The sequence below is a fragment of the Tachypleus tridentatus genome, unplaced genomic scaffold (genome assembly GCF_004210375.1).
Source record: "Tachypleus tridentatus isolate NWPU-2018 unplaced genomic scaffold, ASM421037v1 Hic_cluster_2, whole genome shotgun sequence".
Classification (NCBI taxonomy): Eukaryota; Metazoa; Arthropoda; class Merostomata; order Xiphosura; family Limulidae; genus Tachypleus; species Tachypleus tridentatus.
In genome coordinates this window covers 50,839,791-50,864,671 of record NW_027467782.1, presented here as the reverse complement: position 1 = coordinate 50,864,671, position 24,881 = coordinate 50,839,791, and the positions used below count along the sequence as shown (strand labels likewise).

At 33.1% G+C, this 24,881-nt stretch overlaps 1 protein-coding gene across 5 annotated transcripts in view; it reads right to left on the bottom strand.

Moving 5' to 3' along the window:
• Positions 1-2,847: 2,847 nt before the first annotated feature.
• The window catches only part of LOC143243269 (zinc transporter ZIP6-like), a 39,359-nt gene continuing 17,325 nt past the window's right edge, over positions 2,848-24,881 (bottom strand). For 2 of the 5 annotated variants that reach the window (XM_076487117.1, XM_076487118.1), the window contains exons 3-11: positions 24,661-24,764; positions 19,024-19,213; positions 17,846-18,015; positions 16,593-16,766; positions 15,637-15,757; positions 13,891-14,235; positions 11,846-11,926; positions 11,180-11,367; positions 2,848-4,161 (exon numbers count right to left, since the gene is read on the bottom strand). In XM_076487117.1, coding sequence (XP_076343232.1) covers positions 4,009-4,161; positions 11,180-11,367; positions 11,846-11,926; positions 13,891-14,235; positions 15,637-15,757; positions 16,593-16,766; positions 17,846-18,015; positions 19,024-19,213; positions 24,661-24,764 — 1,526 coding nt within the window. In that variant the 3' untranslated portion in view covers positions 2,848-4,008. Of the gene's footprint in view, positions 4,162-7,606; positions 7,801-11,179; positions 11,368-11,845; positions 11,927-13,890; positions 14,236-15,636; positions 15,758-16,592; positions 16,767-17,845; positions 18,016-19,023; positions 19,214-24,660; positions 24,765-24,881 lie in introns of those variants that run through there. The other 3 variants (XM_076487120.1, XM_076487122.1, XM_076487121.1) reach the window with 3 other exon arrangements.

Genomic DNA, 24,881 nt, shown 5'->3' with positions numbered 1-24,881 from the left:
CAGTTATAAATCTGGATGTAAAGTTAGTAATTTGAACATTCAGTCACAGAATTGGAGAACTACTAATTAAGTTGTAGATTCAATCTTAAATCAATCCACTCATTGAGTTTGATGTATTGATCATCTATAAAGTTATAGATCTTGTCATTAAGTTTGATGTGTCAATATTAGAATTAGTGGCTCGTGTAAAGTTAGAGATCTTGTCATCACATTTGATGTGTCAATATTAGAATTAGTGGCTCATGTGTAAAGATCTAGTCATTAAGTTTGATGTGTCAATATTAGAATTAGTGGCTCATGTGTAAAGTTAGAGATCTAGTCTCTAGTCATTAAGTTTGATGTGTCAATATTAGAATTAGTGGCTCATGTGTAAAGTTAGAGATCTAGTCATCACATTTGATGTGTTAATATTAGAATTAGTGGCTCATGTGTAAAGATCTAGTCATTAAGTTTAATGTGTCAATATTAGAATTAGTGACTCATGTGTAAAGATCCAGTCATCACATTTAATGTGTCAATATTAGAATTAGTGGCTCATGTGTAAAGTTATAGATCTTGTCATTAAGTTTTATGTGTCAATATTAGAATTAGTGGCTCATGTGTAAAGTTATAGATCCTGTCATTAAGTTCTATGTGTCAATATTAGAATTAGTGGCTCATGTGTAAAGATCTAGTCATCAAGTTTGATATGTCAATATTAGAATTAGTGGCTCATGTGTAAAGATCTAGTCATTAAGTTGGATGTGTCAATATTAGAATTAATGGCTCGTGTAAAGTTAGAGATCTAGTCATCACATTTGATGTGTCAATATTAGAATTAGTGGCTCATGTGTAAAGTTATAGATCTTGTCATTAAGTTTGATGTGTCAATATTAGAATTAGTGGCTCGTGTAAAGTTAGAGATCTTGTCATTAAGTTTGATGTGTCAATGTTAGAATTAGTGGCTCATGTGTAAAGTTATAGAACTTGTCATTAAGTTTGATGTGTTAATATTAGAATTAGTGGCTCATGTGTAAAGATCTAGTCATTAAGTTTGATGTGTTAATATTAGAATTAGTGGCTCATGTGTAAAGATCTAGTCATTAAGTTTGATGTGTCAATATTAGAATTAGTGGCTCGTGTAAAGTTAGAGATCTAGTCATCACATTTAATGTGTCAATATTAGAATTAGTGGCTCGTGTAAAGATCTAATCATTAAGTTTGATGTGTCAATATTAGAATTAGTGGCTCGTGTAAAGATCTAATCATTAAGTTTGATGTGTCAATATTAGAATTAGTGGCTCGTGTAAAGTTAGAGATCTAGTCATCACATTTGATGTGTCAATATTAGAATTAGTGGCTCATGTGTAAAGATCTTGTCATTAAGTTTGATGTGTCAATATTAGAATTAGTGGCTCATGTGTAAAGATCTTGTCATTAAGTTTGATGTGTCAATATTAGAATTAGTGGCTCATGTGTAAAGATCTAGTCATTAAGTTTGATGTGTCAATATTAGAATTAGTGGCTCATGTGTAAAGTTAGAGATCTTGTCATTAAGTTTGATGTGTCAATAATGGAATTAGTAACTTGTACATAATGTTGTAGATCTATTCTCTAAATTTCGTGAATCAATGACGAAATTATAAGGTCTTATATAATGTTAGAAATATAATGTTACGTCGACTTTCAAGGGTCAATTATGGAATTAATGACTCACGTATAAATTTAGCCATTAAGCTAGGAATTAGTGGTTGTATATAATGTTGTAAATCCAGTTAAAGTTTGCTGGATCATATGTGAAATTGATGATCCAGTGATCAAGTTTAGAAGGTCAGTGATAGAATTACTGGCTAATACATGAGGTTTGAAATCTAAGCTTCAGGTTTAGTGAATCAATAATGGAGTTACTGAGTCATATACACACTTGTAGAACCATCCAGAGTTTAGTGAATCGATGATGGAGTTACTGAGTCATATACACACTTGTAGAACCATCCAGAGTTTAGTGAATCGATGATGGAGTTACTGAGTCATATATAAAGTTCTATATCTATTCAATGAGTTTAGTGAATCAATAATGGAGTTACTGAATCATATGCACACTTGTAGAGCCACCTAGAGTTTAATGAATCAATGATGGCGTTACTGAGTCATAAAGTTGTATATCTATCCACCGAGTTTAGTGAATGAATGATGAAGTTAAGTCGTATATAATGTTGTAGATCTAGTCAAGTTTGATGGGTATATGATGGAGTAAGTGGGTTATGTATGCATTTGAAAGATCACAAACAGATTTCACGAATTATTTAAGAAGTTGAAATTTTGAAAGTTTTGAATGGTTTATTTCATTACTTTAAATAATATTGTTGGAACAAGGGCTACTATACAAACTATCTTTTGTTATATACCAGACAGAAATTCAAAATTCACCTAAAACAAATATTACCAATTTAAAAATTACAATACATAAATTGTAAAACAAATTATTGTTTTTTAGATGTCGATGAATTTATCAGTTGTTAAGTTTCACATGATGTTTGGTAAGCATGTGTAATTAAACAGATATTTGTTGTAGTTATTCAAGATTCATAGACCATTTTTATTTTGTTTAAAACTTTAGTTTTGCAGTTAACTGGCACCCATGAAAATATCCTTACTTGAAGTTTAATTTACCTTTTCAGTTCTATGCTTATGTGGGACTCAGGATTACCTTAAATATATGTTTCTGTAAAGGTCAGAAAGTTCTGCTTTTAGAATTTCATAGAGTTGAATATTATTGTAGAGTGCCTGGTGTGAAGATGACATTGTTGGATTATCTCTTAATGTTATGTATGCTGCTTTGAAATATAACATTCAATACCATTTATAGCACGGGTTGGGGAATACCTATTCAAACCATATTTATTACAAAATATTTCAAACACAGTAAAGACTAAAAGATAGATGCTATACTTTGAACAGTTTGTATGCTTAAATTATGACTGAAGGTATGATGAACTTTTCTATTTGATGACTGTTAACTTCTGTTGAAGTATTCTAGAAATCCACATGCTTGTCACAAAATCCTATCTCAGAAAGCCACAATAAGATTAAACTTCTTAATTGAAATCTGTTACAGGAATAAGCTTCTTAATTCAAACTTTCTAAAGAACCCTACAGAGGAATATTTAACAGAAGCTTGATTCTCAATTATCATGGTAATGCTATACAATGTTGAGAATTCAGTTGAAGAATAAGTCATCTTGGAAAATCTTATCCCATTTTATAATGAGAGCTTGATTCTACTTAAAAAATAAGTTGTTTGTAGAATCCCTTTTTAAAACTCAATATAGCATCTTAAAATATTCCATTTTTAGTGAAAGTTTGATTCTACTTAAAAATAAGTTTGTAGAATCCTTTTTTAAAACTCAATATAGCATCTTAAAATATTCCATTTTTAGTGAAAGTTTGATTCTACTTAAAAAAAGCAAGTTTGTAGAATCCCCTTTTAAAACTCAATATAACATCTTAAAATATCCCATTTTTTAGTGTTTCATTCTGCTTAAAAAAGGAAGTTGTTTGTAAAATCCCCTATTAATACCCAATATAATGTCTTAAAATATCCCATCTTTCAGCATCAATGTTAGGTACAGGTTGATAGAGTATTATGGCTACTTGTAAATGTTTCTTATAAATCCATATATTTATATCAAGATGTAATAATTATTTAATGTAAATTATATGGATTCTTGATCTCTCATGTCAGAGGCACTTTAATTAGTCAAGTAACCTCTGTTGATTTTAGATATTACACAGAAGCCACCATGTGTTTAAAACACACCTATATAGAATATAAACATAAGAAATGTCTTTCCACATTGTTTGTTATTCCACATTTCTAGAAAAATCACATTTTTTTACTACTACAAGTTTGTTTTTTTGAGTTTGGTGAAGCAGTAAGGTAACAAACAAGGTTCTCTCAATGATTTGTTAATAAAGTTACAGAATCTCTGTTTTCCTTGTATTAGATACCTGGGAAACTAGGAATTCCTATTTGTTTGTTAAAGCAGACTTTAGCTCATGCTCATACAGAGCTATTAGTAACATGACAGATGTTCCAACTGATATTCCAAGAAGTTGGACACCTAACTGATGAATCGTGTTATGTCCTGGATGACTACTATTTGATCCTAATTCTGGAACCTACAGAAAACATGAAAAAATTTGTTCAAAAATTGTACAGAACACCAGTTCCTTTCATTCATATTTTCACAGGAACATCAAGTTAAACAGAGATCTCAGATTACAGAACACCAGTTCCTTTCATTCATATTTTCACAGGAACATTAAGTTAAACAGAGATCTCAGATTACAGAACACCAGTTCCTTTCATTCATATTTTCACAGGAACATCAAGTTAAACAGAGATCTTTGACTACAGAACACCAGTTCCTTTCATTCATATTTTCACAGGAACATCAAGTTAAACAGAGATCTCTGACTACAGAACATCAGTTCCTTTCATTCATATTTTCACAGGAACATTAAGTTAAACAGAGATCTCAGATTACAGAACACCAGTTCCTTTCATTCATATTTTCACAGGAACATCAAGTTAAACAGAGATCTCAGATTACAGAACATCAGTTCCTTTCATTCATATTTTCACAGGAACATCAAGTTAAACAGAGATCTCAGATTACAGAACATCAGTTCCTTTCATTCATATTTTCACAGGAACATCAAGTTAAACAGAGATCTCTGACTACAGAACATCAGTTCCTTTCATTCATATTTTCACAGGAACATCAAGTTAAACAGAGATCTCTGACTACAGAACACCAGTTCCTTTCATTCATATTTTCACAGGAACATCAAGTTAAACAGAGATCTCTGACTACAGAACATCAGTTCCTTTCATTCATATTTTCACAGGAACATCAAGTTAAACAGAGATCTCTGACTACAGAACACCAGTTCCTTTCATTCATATTTTCACAGGAACATCAAGTTAAACAGAGATCTCTGACTACAGAACACCAGTTCCTTTCATTCATATTTTCACAGAAACATTAAGTTAAACATATATATATATATTAAACAGTTATATCCTACTACAGAACATCAGTTCCTTTGTTCACACATTCACAGAAACATTAAGTTAAACATAGATATGTATATTAAACAGATATAATCTACTCCAGAACATCAGTTGCTTTTGTTCATAAGTTTACAGAAACATTAAGTTAAACATATATATATATATATATATAAAACAGTTATATCCTACTACAGAACATCAGTTCCTTTGTTCACACGTTCACAGAAACATTAAGTTAAACATAGATATGTATATTAAACAGATATAATCTACTACAGAACATCAGTTGCTTTTGTTCATAAGTTCACAGAAACATTAAGTTAAACATATATATATTATATATATAATAAACCAATATATCCTACTGCACAACATCAGTTGGTTTTGTTCATATGTTCACAGAAACATTAAGTTAAACATAGATATATTATAGATATATATTAAACACATATATCTCACAACAGAACATCAGTTCCTTTGTTCACACATTCACAGAAACATTATATATTATAGATATATATTAAACACATGTATCTCACAACAGAACATAAGTTTCTTTGTTCACACGTTCACAGAAACATTAAGTTAAACAGCAATCTCTCACCATATAGAACAGGGGTCACCAAACTTTTTTCACAGGGGGCCAGATTACTTGGGGAATGAGAAGTGCAGGCCACATGATCAATATGTTCAATACTCATAAGCTAGAACTAAAGCTCTCTGTAAAAGACTTAACACTAAGTTTAGGATGCCACATTAGCCATGTGGGAGTAGCATGCAATACACACATATAATAAAACACAAACAGAAATACAACCAACATTTTTATTTACCAAAAGGTTATCAAAGAAGGTGACATTAGCAAAAACAATTGTTACATCACACATGGTAAGTACGTATCTGAATTTCACTAAGCCACAAAAATGTTAGTGATATTTATGAAATTGGCCTTTGACTTTCAAAATATCTTCAATGTTTGGTTTTGAATTGCTGCATCCAATCATTAAAATTGTTTTCAAATGTTCATCAGTCAACCTTGATCGATGTACTGACTTCACATACTTCATTTTTGAAAATTCTTGTTCACAGACATAAGTTGTTCCGAACACTGATGCCATACCAGATGTGAACTGCTTCAGCTTTGGAAAATCATCTTCAGGTATGCAGCTGTAAAATTCAATAAGTTGCCCCTCTCTGTGTTTTGCTTTCAACAAGTCATTTCCTTGCAAATCAATGACCTCCAGCTAAAGTTCCACTGGTACGTCATCAATGACACAATCAAAAGGATTCTGAAAAAGGAGAATGTCACTTTCGATTCTGTCGAGATCCGAAAATCTCTCTAAAAATGTTTATTTAAATCACTAATAATCTTTTTCTGAAACTCCAGGTTGACATCTTCTGTGATTCCAGCATGAAACTCATTGAAACACTGAAAATGAGAGAGGTTACCTCCTTCCAAATGTGCTTCAAACAATGACAGCTTTCTCCGAAATCCTTTAATGATTCTATAAAGATCACAGACAAGGTTATTCTTCCCCTGAAGTTTCAAGTTCAATTCATTCATGTGGGATGTGATGTCAACCAAAAATGACATCTTTGTCAACCAGGTTGGATCTGACAGAAGTGGATCAGCTCTATATTTCTCGATAAGAAATATATCTATTTCTCTTCTCAGCTTATAAAAACAAGACAAGAATTTACTGCAGCTGAGCCACCCCACTGCCGTGTGATAAGGCAAGTCACAGAAATCCGAATCAATTTCTTCAAGAAACGCCTTGAATTGGCGATGATTAAGCGCATGACCCCGAATGAAGTTCACTGCAGACATGACTGGTTTCAGTACGCAAGAAATATCTAAGTTTTTTCTACAGAGTGTTTGCTGATGTATGATGCAGTGTATGAACAGAGCGCTTGGGAGTTGAAGATCTTCCAACTGTTTCCTGATCAGCCCCACCAGACCCTTCTTTACTCCAGCCATGTTTTTTCCTCCATCAACTGTTACACCTCTAAGCTGATTCCACTGAAGGTTATAGTCTTGCAAAGTTTTATGCACTTCCATGAAAATGTCTTCTCCAGTTGTTCTTCTGTGCATGCCGCAAACTGATGCCAACTCTTTCATCATATGAAAGTCCAAATTAACTCCATGAATGAACACGAGAAGTTGTGACGTACTCGAGAAATCAGTACACTCATACAGTGCCAGAGAATACCATAGGAAGTTTCTAACTTTTTGGCGTATCTGTAATGCGATGTTCTCTCCAAGTTCTTCTGCTTTCCATACAACTGAAGTTGCTGAAAGGCTGATACTTTCAAAGAAATTGCTTTTTCAGGTCACAGCTCATTTGCTGCTTCCATCTTACACTCTTTGATAAAGTTGCCGTCAGTAAAAGGTTTTCCTCGCTCTACCATCCTATGCACTATTTTGTAACTTGTACGAGTGACAGATTCATTTTCAGCAAACTTTCTTGTGAAGAGATTCTTTTGAGAATCAAAAACACGTTTCATGGATTCAAATTTCTCAGAATGGAACTTTCCTGAAAATTTCAAATATATTGATAGATGTTTTGTTTCATAGTGACGCCGAAGATTGTACTCTTTCAAAACGGCAACACTTTCGATGCCTTTCTGTAGCTTTCTGGTTTCCACAAAGAAGTGCTTTTCTCCCCATTCTTCACGACACTCAGAGTCCACTTTTCATCTTTTAAAAGCAGCCTTAACGATGGGTGAAAAAAAAATAGGAACTGAAAATGAAAAACACAGAACACTGTGAGAAAAGTATTGTACTGGTCCAAGAACGCACAAATATATTGAAACATACGTTTGTCATGACACTTACCTAAGAATGAGTTATGAAAAGCGCATAACCTGACTACTAAGAGAAATGAGCTTGCTAAAGCGGTAACCCTAAGCTGCTAAATTTACAAGACATGCCTATAGGACGAGAGTTAAGTCTGTACTTGTTTTCCAAATCCTAATGCTTTCATAGATACGTGCCTCGATATGAATAAATGGGCAGCAAGGATGAAAGAAAAATTTTCCTATTGGTTAAAAATGCTCATGACAGCCTTGTTTCTTTTTATCATAACGTCTTGTGTTTGCCAGCTTAAAGCAACCATTGGTGTGATTTATTTTGTTATGACAATCGAACATTTGATGAAATGTCACTTTTTATTTCCAAGCAGCTAGCTGCTGGCAGGCCAGACAAAATGACCTCGAGGGCTGTAGTTTGGTGACCCCTGATATAGAACATCAGTTCCTTTTGTTCATATTTTCAAAGAAACATTAAGCAAAAAATAGACATATATATATACACACACACACACACACACACACATATATATATATATATTAAACAGATATAATCTACTACAGAACATTAGTTCCTTTTGTTCATATGTTGACAGAAACATTAAGTTGAACAACAATCTCTCACCACAGAACATCAGATCCTTTGTTCAAATGTTGACAAAAACATTAAGCTAAACAAATATATCCTACTACAGAACATCAGTTCCTTTGTTCATATGTTGACAGAAACATTAAGTTGAACAACAATCTCTCACCACAGAACATCAGATCCTTTGTTCAAATGTTGACAAAAACATTAAGCTAAACAAATATATCCTACTACAGAACATCAGTTCCTTTGTTCATATGTTCACAGAAACACTACTTTAAATATATATATATATATTAAACAGATATATCCTACCACACAATATCAGTTCCTTTTGTTCATATGTTCACACAAACATTAGGTTAAACAGAGACCTCTCACAACAGAACATCAGTTCTTTTGTTCATATGTTCACAGAAACATTAAGTTAAACACTGCTTATATACACTGCTGGCCAAAAGTTTTCGGCCAATAAACATAAAGAAAAAATATGCATTTTGTGTTATCAGATTCAACAATTTATTTGAGTAGAGCTTTGAAAGATAAAAATAAGAAAAGAGGAAAATAAACTTTTTTTAGCATTTAATAGGGAAAATGTGAACACTATGAAACTAGCCAAAATACGAGCTGGTCAAAAGTTTAAGACCATAATGAAACAAATCGTTAATAAGTAAACACGTAACGAAATTTAGCCATTTATGTTCAAGCATTAGCAGCGTCAACATTTCCCACTGACATCTCCTGTGTTACGTTGGGTAAAAACATCACAAAGGGTAAACAGTTGGCAAAGTTTGAACGTGTCAGAATTGTTGAGCTGCAAAAACAAGGTCTCTCAATGTGCCATTGCCGGTAAGATTGGGTGTAGTAAAACTGCTGTTGCAAATTTCTTAAAAGACCCTGAGAGATACAGAATGTGAATTTCAAGTGGTCGGCCCAGGAAAATTTTGCTGGCTTTAAGTAGGAGGATTCGATGGGTTATTGAGCAAGACACCAGCTGATCGTCAAACGAGATTAAGGCCCTCAGAGATGCAAAATGTAGCTCAAGAACAATAAGACGGTATCTATGAGAGAAAGGCTTTAAAACTGTAAACGTCTTCAAAGGTCACGCCTCCTTCCACACCACGAAACAGCTTGGTTAAACTTTGCTGAGAAGCACCAAACATGGGACGTAGAAAAGTGGAAGAAGGTTTTGTTCTCTGATGAGTACAGATGGCTTCCAACGTCACTGACACAATACGGATATCCCACCAAAGACATTTTCTACATGACATAGTGGAGCAGGTTCCACCATGATCTGGGGTGCTTTCTCCTTCCATGGAACAATGGAGTTTCAGGTTATACGGTGGCGCCAAACAGCAGCTGGCTACACTGGCATATTGAAGAGAGAATCCTTATTGACTGAAGCCCCTCACTTGTGTGAAAATGACTGGATCTTTCAGCAGGAAAATGCTACAATCCACAATGCCCGCAGGACACAGAACTTTTCCTGGTGTATAGCACGATTCTTTTGAACCATCCAGAGTTTTTGCTCAAACTGAACCCCACTGAAAATGTTTGGGGGTGGATGGCAAGGGAAGTCTATAGAAATGGACATCAGTTCCAAATAGTGCATAATCTTTGTGAAGCAATCTTCAGCACTTGGAATAGCATTCCATGCCAAAGCGAATGTTTGCAGTTATTCGCGACGACAGCCATGCAACTCATTACTGAGACCTCTTGTTGGGTATTTCCTACCCTGTTAGGACTTCTTTTTGGTATAGTCTTAAACTTTTGACCAGCTAGTATTTAGGCTAATTTCATAGTGTTCACATTTTCCCTATTAAATGCTAAAAGGTTTTTTATTTTTATTTTCCCTTTTCTTATTTTCATCTTTCGAAGCTCTACTCAAATAAGTGGTTGAGTCTAACAACGCAAAATGCATATTTTTTCTTTATGTTCATTGGCTTTAAGATTTTGACCAGCAGTGCATATAGATATATTAAACAGATATATCCTACCACAGAACATCAGTTCCTTTGTTCATGTGTTCAAAGAAACATTAAGTTAAACATAGATATATATATATATATATATATAATGTGTTTACTGAAGCATTACACATCAGAAATCTCTAACTACAGAACAATTAATATAGGTGGAAACAATTGTTGAACAGTGAAATTAGAACTGAACTATTAATGTAATTATTAATACAATGTAACAAAAGAGAAGAACATTTATCAATACACTTCATGCAAGTAATGAATTTGTAACTTATTATATTGGAAACATTCATTACTCTAAATAATATGAACAATAAAACACTTCTTACTTCTGGTAAGGAAATGTTAAGAAATATCATTTTGAAGACAGATTAAGTAAAAACAAATTACATGATAAAATATATTATAAGTATTTGATAATGAATTATATCATTAAACCTTGTAGGGAAAATAAACAAAATGTTGTTCTAAATGTAGATATACTGGTTAGGAGAAAAAATGAATTGTTACTTTGTACTTAAGATATTATACATGCTTACAACAAAATAAAAATTATCGTATTAAAGTACGATAAACACAACAAAATAAAAATTGTGACTTTGTATTAAAGTACGATAAACACAACAAACTAAAAATTGTGAATTTCTATTTAAAGTAGGAAAAACGATTATATAAAAATGAGTAGTGAACTGATGAGCCAAAGTTGATTACATGTTAAGAATATTGACAGTGTACACTCACCATATCCACTAAAGCAATATAAAGAAACATGCCTGCTGCCCCAGCAAAGATCCACATGTTAGCAGAACTAATGTTGCCCAAGGAAACCCCAATAATCATTCCCAAGAAGCACAACATGGATGACAAACCATTATATAATAAAGCTTGTTTAACACTCATTCCTGCCTTTAAAAGCATAGCAAAATCCCCTGAAATTAAAAGGAAACACCATTGTAAAACACGTCTTTCTTGGTTTTACTTATAAAAATATTTATAACAATCTCAAATGACTTTCCAGTAACTTACCATTTAAAAAAAACATACACCATAAAGCTATATGAGGGCTATCTGTGCTAGCTGTTCCTAATTTTGAAGTAAGGAACTACGGGAACATCCAGTTAACACCACCAGCATCCTATTCTTCAACTACGCTTTATCATGGAACAGTAATGTTGACCATCACATTATGTCTTCATGAATAAAAGAGCAAGAATGTTTAGTGATGGTGTTTGAGCCCTAAGTTTATAGGTTATGAGTGTCCAGGTCACCAGCTTAAGCCATATTAAAGAAAAGTTTAAATTTCTTCTCAGTAAGAAAATGTAACCACTGAAATGTCAGTGACACATACTGCTGATAATAAAACATTTTATGAAGATAAAATATGAAAGTCCTTTAAATGTCACCCACCTAATTCATGTGGTAATTCATGACAAAACACAGCTGTTGTAGTGCTAATTCCTCCAGATATGTCTGAAGCAAAAGCGGCACCTGGGAAAGAACAAGACTTCAAGTGTTTAAATAATTTCATAAACTAGAAAAGGAATATCGAGTTTTAAGAGTTCCAAGTCAAAAAGTTATGCCAAAAAAACATTCATGTACTAACTACTATTAGTTAACACTTATGTACTTATTAAAGTATTCCATACATTGAGTCAACACTCATGAACTAACTGGTCTAGTTAGTACTATTAGTTAACACCTATGTACTGATTAGACTATTTCATAGTTTTATGAAACAGTCATGTACTAACCAGTCTAGTTAGAACTATTAGTTAACACTTGTATACTGATTACACTATTTCACAGTTTTAGTCAAGATTAGTTTAGTTAGTAATATTAGTTAACACCTATGTACTTATTAGAGTATTTCATACATTGAGTCAACACTCATGAACTGGTCCAGTTAGTACTATTAGTTAACACCTATGAACTGATCAGACTATTTCAAAGTTTTATGAAACAGTCATGTACTTACCAGTCTAGTTAGAACTATTAGTTAACACCTATGTACTTATTAGACTATTTCATAGTTTTAGTCAACATTGGTTTAGTTAGAACTATTAGTTAACACTTATATACTGATTACACTATTTCATAGTTTTAGTCAACATTAGTTTAGTTAGTAATATTAGTTAACACTTATATACTGATTATACTATTTCACAGTTTTAGTCAACATTGGTTTAGTTAGAACTATTAGTTAACACCTATGTACTTATTAGAGTATTTCATACATTGAGTCAACATTCATGTACTAATTACTGCATTAATATTGACTAAAATTATAAAATAGTCTTATAAATTACATAGGTGTTATCTAATAGTACTAACTGGATTAGTTTTATCAATACTTATGTAGACTTTTTGATATTTTATAATAAATTGACAATTGGCATCTATTTAAACTGGTCACCATATTGTATAAAGAACACAGTTATTTCTGTATGATAGATAATTTATTACTACATTCTGACAGATCTAAATATATATTGATTCTGCTAAATCTAATTGCAACGTCATATTAAATCAAAATAAGTATTTATTATTATTTCAATACAACATGTTGAGAAACTGAAATATATAGAGATGTTTCTAAATCTAATTACAACACACAGCAGATCAAAAGATATAGGTTATAAGTTTAATACAACATTGTGACAAATATATAACTGATCCTAAAGTTAATAGAACTTTTGACAAACCCAAAAGAATAATTACAGAGATTTTAATACTAGGTCGCTGACAAAGATGGGTATACAATGGGACATTACTTCAATGTGGTAGAAGGAATGAAAAGATAACTGCTATTTCAGTGATGTTGAGAAAACCCACTTGTAGAGAAATATATATGTAAAAACAGCTCATTTGGGTTAAGAAAATTGAACCTGATGATGACCAAAGAAAGTCGAAACGTTGTTTAGACCTCTACACAAAAAATGTTCTCAACCCAAACGAGCCGTTTTTACATATATATAACAGCTATTTCAATCTAAAACTAAAATACTAAAGGGTAATGCATTATATGCTATATGTAAGTATACTTAAAATAACAGTACCAAATATATTAAAATACTAAAGGGTAATGCATTATATGCTATATGTAAGTATACTTAAAATAACAGTACCAAATATATTGTAAACTTTATAAATGACAAAAATATACTTAATTAGCTATACTGATACTACATTCACTCTTAACTTGTTCACACTAGAAGTTAGTATTAATATCTATAAAACTAAAAGTTACCATGGATAACAATTTCACTCAAAATCAGAAATGTTGAAAATATTATTCTATATTCTCTAAATATTTAAACTTCACTCTTTTTAAGAACCACAAGAAATGAAGGCCAATATATGTTCAAAAGTGCTTGGAGTTTTTATTATCACTTTGTTGTTATTTGAATTGAAAAAGACAATGAAAAGTAATAACATTAAACATGGAAAATTACCAATTGCAAGTCCATCACAAAAATTGTGCAGTCCATCTCCCATGATAACCATCCATGCTACAGCAGATACAGTGGTTGGAATTTCATGACAATGTCCATGGCCTTCATCCTGATGAGAGTCAGTAACGGTAATAGCGTAACAAGTATCTTTAGTATCATGATGAATACCAACAGCATCCTTGTGACATTTTTCTCTATCTTCTATTGACTTTGGATGCAAATCTTCTGGATTCCCTATACCATCTACAGTGTTATTTCTAACAGAAGAATTAGTACTACAAGAAAGTAGCTCTTCATGGACTTCTCTTTCAAGTTCTTTATTATTTTCAGAAGAATCATGTAGCCCTAGAAACAGTAATGGTTAGCATCAGCATATTTTCAACAACCATATGCTTTTACTCAATTACTGTGGAGCAGTGATGGCATTATGCTCAACTAAACTTCAAATGAAGAGCTTTCTGATCATATAGTGAACTAAGTAGGAGCTATTTGGTCACCTGATATATTAGGTAGGAGTTGTCTGGCAACAAGGTGAGCTAAGGAAAAGCTCTCTGGTTACCTGGTACATGAGATAGGAGCTGTCTCATCACATGCTGTATCAAAGATGATTGGTTTGGTTTGTTTTGAATTTTGCAAAAGCTACATGAGGGTTATCTGCACCAGCTGTCCCTAATTTAGCAGTGTTAGACCAGAGGGAATGCAGCTAGTCATCACCACCCACTGCCAACTCTTGGGCTACTCTTTTAAATTTTACCAATGAATAGTGGAATGATTGTGACATTATAATGCCCCTATGGCTGAAAGGACAAACATGTTTGGTGTAATGGGGATTTAAACCCATGACCCTCTAATTACGAATCAAGACCCTAACCATCTGGCCATGCTGGGTTTTACCAAGAAGGAGCTGTCTTGTCATCTGATCTAGTAAGAAAGAACAATTTGATAACATGGTGAACTAATGAGCAGCTGTCTCATCACATGATGTACTAAGGAACTTATCTAGTTACCTGGTGTACTAAAAACGAACTGTCTCATCAGCTGGTGTACCTAGAAAGAACTATCTGATCACCTGGTGTTCTAAAGAGGAACTTTCTTATGGTGTACTGAAGGAGAAATGTTTCATCATATGGTGTATTAAGAAAAAGCTATTTGACTACTAAGTGAATTAAGAAGGAATTGTCTCATTTGGTGTACCTAGAAAGAACTATCTGATCACATGGTATACTAAGGAGAAACTGTCTGGTCACCTGGTGTTTATTCTATACTTCAAAACTTGGTGATATTGAAACTTTATTAAAGCCAATCCTTTAGCCCATTAAGGCTCTCTTTGCATCAACAAAACAGGTTAATAGAAATTACAATTTACATTTGAATGAAATTTTCTTTCTTTAAAGTTAATTCCATCAAGATTCTTGAATTTCAATTTTCAGAATAAACTACACGACATGCAGTTGTAAAATTTCAAAAATAATTTCATTTACATATATTTAACATATGCTAAAATTACGTTATTCTGAATACATTTTACTGTGATAGTAAATACAGCTGAGATTTACTTTGTTTTAAAAATGACAGCAAACATTACTCTCTTTAAATCTAATAACACAGCCCTGCAGGGTCTTAAAGTTATTAAAATACTTTTTTTACTATAAATTTGTCAGGCAGCATAAAACAACAAACGTAATACAATGATATGATAGTATTTTGTCAATAAATAAGTTTCAGATTTTCAAGAACTAAACTTACTTTTCATGGTCTGTACTTCTGAAACAAAACTTAACGAACTTTTCTGATAATATGACAGCTTCTCTCCAATAACTCTGACATCATCTGATTTTATCCTGGATATATCTGGTACTAAAGCAAACTTCAAGAAATATTCAATAATTTTTCAGTTAACTATAACAAATGTTTCACTTTTAACAGTAATACACAATAAACATACGTAAATACAGTTGTTTGAATTATAAATATTATTCATGCATTAATTAAACTGACAACTTCACTAACCACATTCCTCTATTAATTAAACTAACAACTTCACAAACCACATTTGTATATTGATTAAGGTGACAAATTCATTAAGCATAATTTTTTTTTTAAACGTTACATCCCTAATGTATGGTAGAAGTCAAAAATTAAGTTTATCAAATGATGATAAAATCATTGAATGATTAATCAAACACATTCACACTTTAGACATACAATAAAATTATAATTGAAACAATTACGTTCAAATTGTAACAATCTTCAAGTTACAAACAAGAGTGAGTACAATGGCATCAGTTATCCGTTTCAATCACAGTAGGATTAAAACAGAAAACGTATTGTGGTCATTAAAGTTTATCAGGCTTAAAAATTATTATATATATAAAAAAAAAAAGAATACCTAACCCTAATAACCATGTTCTGATGTTAGAAATTTTGTACAGTGATGTTAATTAACTACGATTTAATATTAGAAAATATACTGTTGTATACATAACCATAACAGTATATAGTTAGATAATAGTGTAGTATATTTAACTCTATAAACAATGTTCTAATGTTAGATAAACACAGTGTGGTATATCTAATCATAACAACCATTCTATAATATAATGTTGGAAAAGAAAGTGTTGTATATTTATCCCTTAACATAAACAACGTTCTAATATTAAATAATAACCATGGTATAAGTTAATTAAATGTAATTGTAATACCTTAATCTTTTTATTTCTTTTAGAATTGGCCTTCATTTTGCTTCTATAACCTGCCAAAAGATTCAACACCCTTTCTGCAAAAAAGAAAACGTGAACACCTGCTAATGCAGCTAACCCTCTCCACACTGACTCTCCTTTTGTATCGTGGCTGTGAGAATCTCCTTGTTCCATAGCCTAAAAAAATCACCATAAAAGTTTGTTTTTACTCAGTAAGAGAAAATTAACTGAATTATTAATGGAGCTTTTAATTTTTTTAAATTCATGATTCATCCATTTATATGTGGAGATACATGCCTGCCTACCTATCAAACTCCCTTAAAGGTAAAAAAGCATTTATTAAAAGTGAATGAGTGGTCATAAGAAAACTTGAAGCACGACTTTGAACATAGAATGAACAGTGACGTATTTAGGTAGGAACTAGAGTGGGCTAATCTCAAGGGCCCATGGTATTAATGGAGGCCCATTGATAATTTTATTCTATGTAAAATTACATGGGATGTAAGACCACAACAGTTATTAAATGCTAGCGCGTATCTCAATCTGAACCTTACATGCATCACTGTTGGTAAAAGAGTAGCCCAAGAGTTGGCGGTGGGTGGTGATGAATATAAGAATGGATGAGTGAGTAGACGTGAATATAAGAATGGATGAGTGATAGACGTCCCATCTACAATTATTGCACTAAAGAAATACCAAACCTCGGGTTAATAGTAAAAAAAACAACAAATTCCTTTCAACATACACATTGTTATGCAAACGTTTTATCACATATGTGTTTAAAGATAACACGGTCTCCCATTTGGTATAACATTTTATCAGATATGATATTAGTGTTAACAACAGTTTACCATCTTGCGAAACGTTTTAGCAGGTATGTCATCAATAATAAAAAACAATGTGACTCACCTGGCATAAAATTTTTTTAGACATATCCTTAATGATAAGAGCTGTCTCCCATCTTGCAGGATGTTTTATTGTTTGGAATTTCTGTGGATAATGGACTTTATGTGGTGGATTGAGTGAAGGTCGTGAATAACTTACATGGTCAGGTAATAAAAAAGATTCTAATCAACATACGTTTCTGTGGGTTACTTTCCAATTTATATTGATTTATTCCCAAGCTTGTTTACAAATACCTCAGATAAGGGGTGAAAGACTTATACAAGAGAATTACGTCTCACAAGGGACTTTTAGAGTTGAGCATCCTCAAAGGTCTGAATTACTTTAAACAAGATACAAACATCCACACTTACGTGAGGCAGCAAATGCAGGAAGGCATCTCCTGACAAGCTTCCAACAGCAAGGCCAATTAGGAACTGAAGAAGTGTTTGGTAAAACAGTCGCTGTATGATTGGCAACACAGCAACGCTTATAAGTCCACAAAGACTTATTATTACAACTGAAGCCGACGCATACGCCCAAACTGTGTTAAAGAGAATTGTATCTGTTGGTTAGAAAACTCTAATTTGGCCCAAACACCTTTATATAAAACAAGATTTTGATAAACATTTTAACTTTTGCATACTCAAGCTTAGCTTCTGATTATTTTTGTGATTTCTCCACTATCAACACTTAATTTAGCTCAATAAAATATTGGATGAAAAAATAATTAAATACCGAGGGTTCAGTACGTTATATTAAACGATTTACAATTGTAAATCAACAGCCACGACCGATGTAAAATCGCAATGGGCCATCATATGTAAGAACTACATGTTGACATTGTGTAATGCCATCAAAAACTGATGAGTTTTGGGTGGAGCATGTAATATACTTCCGAATGGAAAGTATTAATACACTCTGATCATAATAACGTATTTATATTGGGGATTTATTGTAATTAATGTTACTATAAAATAAACAAATTATGATAAAGTTGTTTACCTAAAACCATCTAGAAAGAGACATGTAAAAAGTTCAGCGTCACGTAGCAGGTTAGAGTTCATGAACACAAAATTCAAATCCAAAAAACCGTCCACGGATCTCACGCAAAACTATGCAACATGACCAAGAATGATCTTCCTCTGGAAAATTGACACAAATCACTTCCATGGTACATATCTTCAACCATCACAAATGTCAAACAGTTGGAGAATGAAATGGTTTTCACAATATTCCATACAAAGACATAGAAATCAAGAATTGTTGGGCACTGTTTTCAATCATTTCTGTCCGAACAGACGGATGCTCAGAAACCATTGATTATGGAGAGCATTTAGGGAAAGGTGGTGTGCTTTTAACATAATAGACTCATAATACAGCTTAGCAGTAAAACCTACTTTGCAAGTCTACTCTAAGAAGTACACGATCACCTGATAAAGCATTACCAAATATAATGGCATGGCATGGAATGCAAAGCGAGGTGAGGTTTCGAAATCAATTTACTGTAACACACTCAGCTTTTGTAACATCTCAGTAAAATTGTACTCACCATAAGAATTGTTAGTAATGAATTCGTCTTCTTCATGATCATACAAATGCCATAAAACTGAATCTTTGCAGTGCCGCTGCTCTAGCTCGTAGATGATAGCTGGGCAAAGATGGAGGAAGTCTACAGGAGTGATCAAACTGTTCACTGTGCTTATATCAAAAGAATGTAGAATTTCTGTGGCTGTAAGACACTGTAAACATGAACATAGATTTGAAGAATGTCATCATCGTTATTGTAAACACAAGTATTGAATTAAAACATTCCATCATTAACTGTAAAATATTGACCCATGAACAGAGATTTGAAAGACATCAATACTGTAAAACAATGTGAACATATACAAAGATTCGAAACACACCAATATACTTATCGTAAAACATTGTAAAGATGTACCGAGGTTTGAAACATCATTACATTTACCGTAAAACTAACAGAGATATAAAACTTCCAATATTTCCACATTGTTACATTTTAATTTTAATAGGAACAACATTCATGTAAAAGTTAATTTCATAAAACAGTTGTGTAATGAGCATTTTTAATTCAAAGTGTTTCGAAAATATAGGTAGAAAATATATCTGTGCTTTCTACTTCAATATAGATTATCAATATCACATCAACTGTCATTTCTAAATTATACAATATCACATGAACTACCATTTCTAAATTACACAATATCACGTCAACTGTAACCTCTAGACCAAACAACACCACTCAACTGCCATTTCTCGACCAAATGACGCCACATCAACTATGATTTCTAAATTATACAATATCACATCAACTATAATTTCTAGACCAAACAATGCCACATCAACTATCATTTCTAAATTATACAATATCACATCAACTGTCGTTTCTAGACTAAATACCACCATACCAACTGTCATTTCTATACTAAATAAAAGCGTATCAACTGTCGTTTCTAAGCGACACCACAACAGCTGTTATTTCTAGAGTAAACAATGTCATATCAGCTGTCATTTCTACTCTAAACAGCACCATACTGATTGCCATTTCTAGATTAAACAATGCTACATAACTGTTAATCTCTACATTAAAGATAAAAAGGCCATGTGCGCCAAAGTTTCCAGCAGATGCACACGTTCAATTTTCAAGTTCATTACGTACGTAAATAATATTCATCGTGTCTTCCAAAACTTACATGGATCAATTTAAATTACTAGTAAATAAAACTTGTTCACATGCTACCCGCTCGTCTCATGTAGATCTGTTGATCCAAATTTCCTGATGATAGAAAACAAACCTTTATACATATATCCTGTATTCAGATGTATGATTGCACAGTAATGAGCAGGATGAAATTGATTAATAACGTAACAGCGTACTTCCTGAGTAAAAAGTTCCACCCTTCTAAACACCAATGAATAAAGTAGTGTGGACGTGTGAAGAGGCAGATAGGGCAAAGCAAAACACCGGCTGTTTTAACTTCCAAAATATTCATTTCAGTAGCTTTAAATAACACAAGGAACAATAAAATTTGAACTGTCGTCATGTTAATGTTTACAGCTGACTGTTGTCGTTTAGTCCTTAGGTTTGTAGTATTGTTAAAGTTTACAGCTGAGTGTTGTTGTTTAGTCCTCAGGTCTGTAGTATTGTTAAACTTTACAACTGAGTCGTTTAGTCCACAGGTCTGTAGTATTGTTAAAGTTTACAGCTGAGTGTTGTCGTTTAGTCCTCAAACCTCTTGTCATGCCGAACTGTAACGATTTTTATACATATATAACTGTCGAGCTGTAACGATGTATATATATATATATATAAACGTTGAACAGTAACGATCTTTATATAAATACATATATATATATATATATAACTGTCGAACTGTACCGATGTTTATTAAATATATAAACAGATATAAAACTGTCGAACTATAACAATGTTTACATATATATGTATATAATTGTCGAACTGTAACGATGTTTATATATATACCACTGTCGAACTGTTACGATGTTTATATACACACATATATATATATATTACTGTCGAATTGTAACGATGTTATATATATATATAACTGTCGAGCTGTACCGATCTTTGTTATCTATATATATATACTGCTGGCCAAAATCTTAAGGTCAGTGAACATACAGAAAACATATGCATTTTGTGTTGTTAGACTCAACCACTTATTTGAGTAGAGCTTCGAAAGATGAAAATAAGAAAAGGGAAAATGAAAATAAATTTTTTAACATTTAATAGGGAAAATGTGAACACTATGAAATTAGCCTAAATACTAGCTGGTCAAAAGTTTAAGACTATACCAAAAAGAAGTCCTAAACAGGGTAGGAAATGCCAAACAAGAGGTCTCAGTAGTGATTTGCACGGTCGTTATTGCGAATAACTTCAAACATTTGCTTTGGCATGGTCAATATAAGCGTTTGCAGACGGCTGGCTGGAATGTTATTCCAAGTGGTGAAGATGACTTCACGAAGATCATGAACTGTTTGGAACTGACGTCCATTTCTATAGACTCCATGGCCATCCATCCCCAAACATTTTCAATGGTGTTCAGTTTGGGTGAACACGCTGGATAGTCCAAAAGAATCACATTATTCGCCATGAAAAAGTCCTTTGTCCTGGGGGGCATTGTAGATTGTAGCGTTGTCCTGCTGAAAGACCCAGTTATTTTCACACAAGCGAGGGCCTTCAGTCAATAACGATGCTCTCTCCAACATGCCAATGTTACCAGCTGCTGTTTGACGCCCCTGTATAACCTGAAGCTCCATTGTTACATGGATGGAGAAAGCACCCCAGATCATGATGGAACCTCCTCCACTGTGTCGTACAAAAAATGTCTCCGGTGGGATATCCTTATCGTGCCAGTAACGTTGGAGGCCATCTGTACCACACAGGTTAAATTTTTTTCTCATCAGGGAACAAAACCTTCTTCCACTTTTCTACGTCCCATGTTTGGTGCTTCTCAGTAAAGTTTAACCGAGCTATTTCGTGGTGTGGAAGGAGATGTGAGCTTTGAAGACATTTTCGGTTTTTAAAGCCTTTCTCTTGGAGATACCGTCTTATTGTTTTTGAGCTGCATTCTGCGTCCGTAAGGGTCTTAATCTGGTTCGACGATCGGCTGGTGTCTTACCGGGCAACCCGTCGAATCCTTCTGCTCAAGCCGGCGAAATTTTCTTGAGCCGACCACTTGAAATTCTCGTTCCGTATCCATCAGGGTCTTTCAAGAAATTTTCAACAGCAGTTTTACTACGCCCAATCTCACCAGTGATGACACGTTGAGAGAGACCTTGTTTTTACAGCTCAACAATTCTGCCACGTTCAAACTCTATCAACTTTTTAGCCTTTGCCATGTTGTTACCCAACGTAACACAGGAGATGTCAGTGGGAGATGTTGACAACGCTAATGCTTGAACACAAATGACTAAATTTCGTTACGTGTTTACTGATTAATGCTTCGTTTCTGTATGGTCATAAACTTTTGACCAACTAGTATTTAGGCAAATTTCATAGTGTTCACATTTTCCTTATTAAATGCTAAAAAGTTTTTTTTATTTTTATTTTCCCTTTTCTTATTTTCATCTTTCGAAGTTCTACTCAAATAAATGGTTGCATCTAGCAACGCAAAATGCACATGTATATATAATTGTCGACCTGTGATGTACAGTCAGTGTATATCTATTATATCTCTAGACCTGTGATGTACAGTCAGTGTATATCTATTATACATTTAGATCTATGATGTACAGTCAGTGTATATTTATTATACATCTAGATCTATGATGTATAATATACAGTCAGTGGATATATATTATAGATCTAGATCTGTGATGTACAGCCAATGTATATCTATTATAGATCTGGATCTGTGATATACAATCAGTGCATATCTATTGTAACTCTCGGCCTGTGATATACAAAAAATAACGCAAAGAATATCTGTGATGATACCGTTTACTAATACAGCGTTCTACTCATTTAGAAGTGAGTGATATTAGCTACAACTCACTTCTGAAATACATGATTTAAAGGTTGTACAACAATATGACAATACATATTGATATAAATACAGATCTATTCCTGAGATCAACTACATAGCTAAGAAAGAATGGTATATGTAGGTCAGTTTTGTAGCGTCTTCAGAACACTTTTCTCTTAAAACACCTGAAGACGACGAGCGAGACACCACCTTGCTGTCCTTAATCCATCAAAGGCTTACCTTGTGCCTAAAGGCCAGCGACATGGTAGGTTTACCACGTGACCTTCATGTTACGAACATGTAGATCAAGGATCAGGTGGGGTTTCTTTTCCTGCACATGTTTATTAAGCAACAGTATATCAGATCCATTTTAGCTACAACGTGAAAACCCTCTTAGTTGCATATTAAAAAATTAACAAAACAATTAAGTCTTAAAAACAGAAATATCAGATAGGTTTATCACCTCATGTTAAAGTGCTGTTCAAGCTACTACGGTTCTCATTCATTATATTCCAACAGTACGTCGTTTTCTACACAGCTGTTCCTATTTACATCTAACTTACCTTAAACTGTACCAATAAGTCTATATCTTGGTGGTACTTACCTCTTCAGGCCTGACGTACATTAAACTATACCAATACGTCTATATCTTGGTGGTACCTAGCTTTTCAGATCTGATGTACATTAAACTATACCAATACGTCTATATCTTGGTAGTACTTACCTCTTCAGATCTGATGTACATTAAACTGTACCAATAAGTCTATATCTTGATTGTACCTACCTTTTCAGATCTGATGTACATTAAACTGTACCAATACGTCTATATCTTGGTTGTACTTACCTCTTCAGGCCTGTCGTACATTAAACTGTACCAATACGTCGATATCTTGGTAGTACTTACCTCTTCAGATCTGACGTACATTAAACTATATCGATATGTCGATATCTTGGTAGTACTTACCTCTTCAGATATGACGTACATTAAACTGTACCAATACGTCTATATCTTGGTAGTACTTACCTCTTCATGTCTGACGTGCATTAAACTATACCAATACGTCTATATCTTGGTAGTACTTAGCTCTTCAGGTCTGACGTACATTAAACTATACCAATACGTCGATATCTTGGTAGTACTTACCTCTTCAGGTCAGACTCACATTAAACTATACCAATACGTCTATATCTTGGTAATACTTACCACTTCAGGTCTGACGTACATTAAACTATACCAATACGTCTATATCTTGGTAGTACTTACTTCTTCAGGCCTGACGTACATTAAACTATACCGATATGTCGATATCTTGGTAGTATTTACCTCTTCAAACATGACGTACATTAAACTGTACCAATACGTCGATATCTTGGTAGTACTTACCTCTTCAGGTCTGACGTACATTAAACTATACCAATACGTCTATATCTTGATAGTACTTAGCTCTTCAGATATGACTTTCATTAAACTATTTTCAAACAGATTATTCCTGACTCTAGTCTACATTTTTGACAGTTCTTATTGGAAACTGTTTTAATATATTTAACAGCACTGATCTTGTCTGCTTAAGCTAATTTAACCTCTCATTGTAGATAACAATTATTTATTCGGATATTTATTAATTTAAAGCCAATGTACACATTAGAGACTAGTTAGGCTAAGGTATTCCACCAACCTTTTGTCCCGTCACAATATATATGGGGTAACTGGACAGGTTTTCTTCCTCCGAGTAGACATTGGTGATGTTAGACAAAAGTTCGTCCTCATCTGTATCTCTTACTACAGAACACCAACTGTTACTTCACAGTCAAGTCAAAATATTTCGCAAATTAATGAGACATAATTCACTAGAAACATCTACTGAATTAACAATATAAACAGCTGATTTAACATTAA